The sequence below is a fragment of the Anabas testudineus genome, chromosome 3, assembly GCF_900324465.2.
Source record: "Anabas testudineus chromosome 3, fAnaTes1.2, whole genome shotgun sequence".
NCBI lineage: Eukaryota > Metazoa > Chordata > Actinopteri > Anabantiformes > Anabantidae > Anabas > Anabas testudineus.
The window spans coordinates 23,240,833-23,249,031 of NC_046612.1; the positions used below are offsets into that span (position 1 = coordinate 23,240,833).

General features: G+C 43.2%; 1 protein-coding gene across 1 annotated transcript in view; it reads left to right on the plus strand.

Moving 5' to 3' along the window:
* Nucleotides 1-3,595, plus strand: part of adamts18 (ADAM metallopeptidase with thrombospondin type 1 motif, 18) — a 45,090-nt gene extending 41,495 nt beyond the window's left edge. Inside the window, 4 exon segments of the mRNA XM_026378585.1 lie at nt 733-803; nt 956-1,121; nt 2,836-2,998; nt 3,174-3,595. Of these exon segments, the coding sequence (XP_026234370.1) occupies nt 733-803; nt 956-1,121; nt 2,836-2,998; nt 3,174-3,289 (516 nt within the window). The 3' untranslated portion in view covers nt 3,290-3,595.
* Nucleotides 3,596-8,199: the final 4,604 nt, after the last annotated feature.

Sequence of the window (8,199 nt, forward strand, 5' to 3'; positions counted from 1 at the left end):
GTTCAGAGCCTTAGCTTTCCAGATTGTTTGTGATTTAATAAAACCGGGAACCAAAAAACAATAACTGAGGTCTGTGCTAAACCATGGATTTGGAGAATCATTACACCCATATTTTGAAGACATCTTGGGCTCTGTAAAACTGTAATTGGTATTTTTATCTTATAGCATGACCTTAAAATTACCTCTCAGCTTCCTTTCATATTTCTTTTACAATTAGTGTTGTTTTTTGTTGTGGTTGATGTTTTGTGCTGCAAGATGAAAATATATGTTTTAATAAATACTGTGTTTTATTAATAATATGAAAAGATTTCTAAAAAATAAGGGAATTTTTACTTTGCTTGATGTTGCACAGTGTACAGTAATTTAAGTGAGAGAAGTGGGAGCGCTCAATTGCACACTAGTAGCTCATGTTGGTGAATATTTACAGATAACGGTCAGTGTAAAGGTCAGGCTTTCAACACAGGACTAGCAAGATAAAACACAGTGAAGCTACTTCCTCCTGCAATACACTGTGGTTTGGATTTGTACACAACCTTGCATGTACCTAAAGTATACACTGCCTGCACATTAAATATAATGACTGCAATGACTCTTAGTGTAAAGCACTTATTTAGCATTTTGGCTCTATTACTACAATGATAAGTGACCTTGTGGCGTCTGCTGCTATGGAAACCCTCTGCATTACACCACACACTTTGACACAGTTCCTCGTCTGCCTGCTCTGTGTTTCAGTGCTCCAGGTCTTGTGGTTCAGGCATCCAGAAGAGAGAGCTTCGCTGTGGAGAGACAGACTCCCAAGGAGGGTATGCGCCTTTAAGTGCATCCATCATTCTGGAATAAATTGTACACAGCTGACCCCACATTTCCTCTGAGACCGAATTTCTATGTTTCCAAAATAATAAGCTCTGTAGGAACAGTTGTTTTAAGCAGACAGCCTGTCCTCTGTCCCCCTTAGGTATGTGGAGTTCCCCTTACGGAGGTGCAGAAATATGGCTAAACCTTTGGTGGATCTCCAGCAGGGCTGCAACCGCGGCCCTTGCCCAGAGCTCCCCCGAGTCTTCTCTGGCAGAACAACTTCCAGTGCTCTGGTCTTAGGCTGGTACGCCTCTCCCTGGCAGCAGGTATATTTACTCATGCTTTGATCCAACAACTGTCTCACTGAGAGACTTTGAGTGCTGCGTGTATGCTCCAGCTGAAAGTCTTCCAATCTAGAGCTTTTCTCCCACATGTGACACACTATGATGACATCTGTGATGTCTTCAAATCATAGTGCCAAAAGCTACAAAGAATCATTTTATGTCAATTGTGGACCACGCTTCATGGATATTTAGTAGAAAATTAGATCCCAAGGCATGTAACACGTAACTGGATGCTGACACTAGAATTTGTTATTATATCTGTATCTGTCACAGCACTTGCATCAGTCCTGACATGGGCAGCGCCAGAAAGTACTTTTTTTTCTGGTGTCTGGGAAGATGCCTGAAATCAGTTCAAACTTAAAGTGCAAATCTAAACTCAAAGTCTATCAACTGCCTTGTTCCTCAACTATTAACTAAGGCAGAAATGAAGAAAGCAACATGGCCAAGTCTCTTTTGCCAAACTATTACTAAAGAATCAACTTTTCTACTTAACTGTAAGATTACAACACATAGTAAATATGAAGTATGTACAGCAGCAATTGGCTATTTGCTAAACCCCGGGAACCTGTCCCTACACAGTGACTGTCTAATTATGCCTTGATAACAAGGTTGGCATGGATTTGTTTTTTTCCAAACTCTAGCAGCATACAGTGTATAAATAATATATAATCAATCAAGAACATATTTAGGACATATTTTGACAAAATTCTTGCTTCAGACTTGTTTTAAATTAGCTGGAAATGTTAAACTTCTGGCAAGCTGACAGCATTTCCAACCAGCTAATGTCAGCTTATTAACTACCATAGCTAACTATAGTAGTCTGTCAGTGATACTTGTCCATGGTCCTTACTATTAGAAAGGATGCACACTGGATACACAGGCATTTTAAATGGTAATAATAGTAGCAGGCACTATTATTTTTAATGTTCCTCATAGAATAAAATTGTTCCTAATGAGGTCAGGAAATAGGGGAAATGGAGAAATGGCAAAATATATTTAGTCCCGCTGACAGTAGAGTCAGTATTCTTCAGAAGTAAAATCATTCCATTGTGTGGGCAATAACAAATCCTCAGTGTTCCTCAGATTCACAACATTTATTTTGCACCTCACCGTCTCTCACTTCATTGATTTTTGTTTACCAGGCCGTAGTCTCTGGGAGGCCCGTGACATGAGGATGGCAGCGCAGAGTCTGGGCCAAAACTAATCAATACAAGGCACATGACCATGAGTGTGTACTCTGTTTCAGTATCTCTGTTTCCTCAAAAACCCTGGGAGGTAGTAGTAGTCGGCAGACCTAGCTTATTTGGAGGTGGAATGAGCCTCAGATGCTACCCAGAAGCTCCAGTCTGTTGCAGAGCCTTTCGGGGCAGCTTGTGTAGGTGTTCTAGCATCCATTATGCAATAAATCTTAAGCGCCTCTTATAGCACAAGCCGATTCTGCAGCCTGTGATTCCTGTATGTTTCCACCAGACAAGATATCTCCTGACAGCTCGCTGCAGGGCATGTTTGTTTTCTTCATCTGTTCCATGTGTCGCTATGGAGTTTTCCTCCATCCATTCACCTCCCTCCGCGGATTCCTTATTCTTCTGATCCCCTACTCCTATTTATATCTGTGCACACCTTCCTTCACCCCTGTTTCTCTCCTTCTCATTCTGTCTTTCATATGTTCCTCTCTGCTGTTTCTCCTCTATCTCAGTGCTCTGTGTCCTGCGGTGGAGGGGTCCAGACTCGATCCATCCAGTGTCTCCGGCAAGGTCACCCTGCATCTGGCTGCCTGCCCCATCAGAGGCCCATCACTTCCAGGGCGTGCAACACTCACTTCTGTTCCGCCGCCCTTCCTGCTCCAGCACTACGCCCCAGCAGGGTCACAGATGCTGGATTTACAATAAAAGGTAAAAAGACAGAGTTACATGACTTGGTTATGTCTTGCCTGTGTCTTGCCATAGTTAAAGGACAGACAGTTGGACTTAAGTGAATATGTTTGTGTGATACCAGACTGTTGCTAAATGCTTTTTTCTGTTTTTTTCTCAGCAGATGAACGCTGCATGGACCATTTCAGCTGGTGCCACTTGGTTCCCCAGCACGGTGTTTGTAACCACAAGTTCTATGGACAGCAGTGCTGCAAGTCCTGCTCCAGCAAGAGGCCGTAGAGCTCCGACACCTCTACGTCTGAGTCAGTGGCTTCTGGCCTTTGAAGAAAACAACACCACAGAGGCCATTTGGGGATAATTACTCACACAACACACAGAGCTGTGCTTAACAATGTGTTTTCTTCCTGGAGTACTTGATTATTCAGTTTTGAAAAGAAGTAAAAGCAAGTTTCTACTTGCAGTGACTTTTCTTTGTTGAAGAAGGCGATGTGGCTGCTGACGCTCACCTGCCCAAGCAGTGTTGTTGAGTCATTAATTATGTGGGAACTTGAAAGCAAGAGAGTGCAAAAGAGCATCACAGAACATCAGAAGAATCATGGACACAATATATATATATATGTTGTCATTTTGTTCTCCCGTTGAAGCCCATAAAATACCACAAGCCATCACAAGGACAGGAAAGGACAACAGCGATTTTAGCTCGCCTATATGATGTATATTTAAAGGTGTCCGGTCTCATACACCTTTATTTAAGTTATTATGGTTCATAATGTATAATTTACATTTTGTCAGGTGTACAGTGGATCTGTGTCTTGTTATTTCTGTCTGAATATACCATAGGATTGTGCCAATCACCCTTTGGATCAACATTATGAGATTTTATATGGCGCATTAGTAATCGATGATCTTCGTCTGCTGCACTTGTTCCTTCACACATATATATATATATGTCCACACCTGGACACATTTTTCCTGTGCATTCCATTCATGTAAACACTATGAAAACATGTCTATTTGTGAACCACTTTGTAAGTGGCCATTCCTGTCTCTCCTGTATAGTTACGGTAATACAGTTTGATCATCTATGTGCCTGTTCTTTCCTTACCTCTAATGACTACAGCCACAATGAGAGGAATAGTAAACGTCTGGAGGTCTGGGGGAGAGAAGACGGAGGTGAAGAGGGGGAGAAGAGGATGGTTGTAGGATGAGCCTGGGTGCAGTCTAGATAGCGGATAGAGGTTTTGCTTGTTGAGAGAGGAAAGCGTAGGCGTGTTCTCCACAAAAGTCTGGTCAGAATGCAGCTCTGAGGTTTGACCGGTGGACGTCAGAGAGGCGATGACACAGTCACTTTTTACAGTATCTACTATTGTAATGTGATACCTCTCTCACATGCCCTCAAGGCTTCACTTGACTCACATTTACAAACGCACCCTTTGCAAAGCGAGTGTAACAGAAATCAAGAGATAAATTGAGATTATTCATGCTCCACTGCATCCAGCGTCCTTATTTTTAACCATCTGATTCTCTCCCAGTGAGTGGTTGAAAATGTTCTCATACGTGTATTACTATGTGAGGTTTCTACCTTTACTGATGTTGAAAAAAATGGCTCTATTCAACTTCGACACCTAAAAAAAAATCACCTTTCTATGAAATAACTATGACCTTTGGATTTTTTACCCGTTAACACACCAATAATGAATCCAACCTTTCTTTATGTTGAGTCCTTCTTTATACAGAAAGAATAATGTTTTTGGTTCAGCTGAGATGGCTCAAGTGCACAGATGTGTTTAGTGCAGACAAATGTCTCTAGGGCTGACGTGAAATTCACTTTTTGTATCCCATAAACAAAATCATTCTTTCCCACTCACAGCACAGATTCATTTATTCCGTTAAACCAATCAGCTGTTGAGAGAAGCTCATCATATCCGCTCTGCTCAGCTCTGTAGCTAATTAGCTAAAAAAACCCAAAACAACTACAATGAATCTGTTCTGTCTCACAGAAGAAATCCATAAAATGCTTATTTTACTGTGTCGAGTACGTTTGTACTTTTTGAAACAAAATAATATAATTATGAATTGAATATGGCTCCCGATATGAACAGTTATAATCATAGAGGATCTAAGTATGTCTAAGTATATTCGCATCCTTTAGCTGCACCTTTACTGTTTAGATTTACTGTGAAACCTGATGGTAAAGTTTGAGACAGGCTGGTGAACGTAAAGAACTTACTGGAACTGACTTTAGTCTCCAGTGTTTTTACAATTTAATGCTCCCCCAGCTTGTTACAGTACTTACTTTCTGTAGAATAATATATACATATATATTTTACCACTGCCTGAAGTACCTGAAAACATATTTTCAGGCTGTAAAACCAAAACAATGGGCTTAAAGCTACTAAAATGCTCAGTAAAGGGACAGTAAACTACAGAGTGAGCTGATAAATCTCTTTATTTTCAAATACATAAAAAGAGAATAAAAAAACCCTGTCATTAGTTAGTTAATTAGTTATTAGCATTAGTTTTTTCCTTGTATGCTAAACTGTGAATCATTAGACTCAGCTGGATTCTCATCGGCCACTATTTGTCTGGCCGCTCAGTTGGAATCTGCCTGCGCTATCATTGGCCCTCTTTGGCAACTTTACACTTTTCCATAACTCCCCGTCCCCCTCAGAACTTTCATAGCTCGCAGCGAGCCGAGATTTATGCTACCAGTGTTTTTCTTACGGTGATTATGCCACCCTTTCTCGCACCGTGGGGGCTGCGATTGCTCTTTAATCAACCCGTCTGCATGAATCACGGAGCCCAGAGTCCCCTCATTGTCTCGGCTGCGTGCTGTTTACCAGCGTGCTGCGAGCCAGATGCCACAAGCTGGGGACTACACACATATACACAGATATGATGTCTAACATACACAGACACGACATGTTCTGAGCATCACGCTGGATGTGAAGGTATATATTTATTGTGCTTGAATGTGTGTGGGCTGAGAGCATGCGCGTTGTGCATCCTCTCTCGGATGCACGCCTGTGTTTGTTGGTTGACTTCATGCATTTGCAAGTGTGTTATGTGCAAGAGAGTGTTAGTGCAATACATATGTATGTCCCTACATCCCAGCTTATGATGTCTACCTCTCAGTGGGGCAGCAATTTTACTGCTGAGCTGATGTGAGAATTTCTATTCCTCCATCCTGCTTTCAGCTCCAGATGGGACTCAATTTCCCCCCGTCCATATTGGTTCATAATAACATATTTTGATTATCTTAGCATGGGGAGCCACATCAAGCATTACTGCGGCCGAGACATAAAGAGACCAAGCCCCAAAGAAAGAGACAGAAACCGAGGGGTATTTTTATTTTGGATCCGTAACCACGATGAACCCAACACATTTTTAGTAGCACCACAAACGTGTCTGCAGCTCATGCAAAGCGCTCTAAAAGCTGGCTCGGATATTTGTTTACTTTCCGAAAGAGATCATTTCACAACAACAATCAGAATTTCAATCATTCTAGTATTTGCTTAGTTATTTATTTAAGCTGCTGATGCGTTCACTGATAAATCTGTTTGCTAAGTGGACGTTTGTGCCACGGGTATTAAAATATCCTCCATGTGTTGCTGACGTGCTGTGTTCACAAGAACAATCAAAGGACGACCCGGAAGCATTCATGTACCCACGCTTCTCTGTAAGAAATATTTTCTAAAGCAGAACAAGTGCACCGCTTCACCCTTTTTGGCAAGAGGGTACACAATGTGCACACTGAGCCAAACTAGATGCCCTGGTCTGTCAACTCCAAAATTGGCCTGTCTCTCTTAATACCTTCGCTACCCAGACTGATCGATGCAGGTATTTCTTTCCTGTTTTCAACATACTCTCCAGGTCCATCTTTTGTTGTTTTTTTTTCCAGTTGGCAAAGCACCAGCGGTTGTCGGTCCAGTGGTAAGTCAGGGCCGGCTGTTATTTCCAGCTTCGACATTCCTCCACTAGCCGACTGTCAGGCAGCCTGGCTTAGGCGGTGGTTCGTGTGCGCTTGGCGTGTAGTGAACCTTGATAGGACCCCTCACAACTGACAGTCAGCCTAATCACATCTTAACAGAGTTCCATCTAAGTGTGTGTTGTGTGTGGACCGAGAGAGAAAGTGAGAGTGATCTCTCTATTTCTTGCAGGGCTTACTCTGAGGGCAGGCTTCAGAACAAGTGAGAGCTGTCATATCTCAACGCCACCTCTCTCATCAGTATAGAGTTCACGGAGCACACACACACACACACACACACACACACACACACACACACACACACACACACACACACACAGGTTCTTGCCCCCTTTTATTCATTTTTTCCCCTGGCCTTCTCTCACCCTCTCTCTCTCTCTCTGCCTCTGTCTCTCTGTGTCTCACACAGATAATGTGGCTGCCCGCACAGGGGAGCGCCTGGTATTTGCTGCAGGGTGATTGCAGGTGGATCACGACACTGGCGGGGCTTAAGAGGTGTGCGGTTGCGTGGGAGTCACAGCGTGGGGCTCATTTGTTGCTGCCGGGCGTCTCCTCCAACGTTAAGAGATCTTGCCCTTCGCAGATCTGTGTGATTAACGGCTCAAAAGACGGCTGACAGCCCTGCATCGAGCCAAGCCTTTGTGTCTCTGTCACGCTGGATGATTTATGAGTCGGGGTAAAGACCTGTGGATATTTTGCACCCAGCTAACCCTCCTTGGCTCTCTTGCAGCTCTCGCCCTGATCTTTGCCCATCACACGCTCCCAGCTTGCCTCTCATTAGCCCCATCTACATGTTTTCACATCTTCTCCACATCTGCAACCCCTTCCTCCCTCCCTCTTTTCTTCTCTGAGCACCGCGACCGTCCTCCTCCACCCCTGATTTCTCTCACTATCATCTCCTAATCACACCTCTCTTGCTCCTTTCATCTCATTACCCCTGCCTTCGTAAACTCGAGAGAAGTTTGTTTGGCTTTCTCGGAGCACCCAAAATACTTTATAACCCCTCCCGCTGTGACTTCTGTCTGCAGTCGGTTTCACCTGGGAACCAGCCACAGCTGGTGTCTAGGCAAGTCCTCGAATTGAGTTGGAAAGGAAAAGCTTCGCTCTTTTTGGAATCGGGAGGAGCTGATCTGTTTTGAACCAAAACTCTGTGCTTAAAAAAAAAAAGAGACCTTTTGACCTCGCTTGATTAGGAAACTGT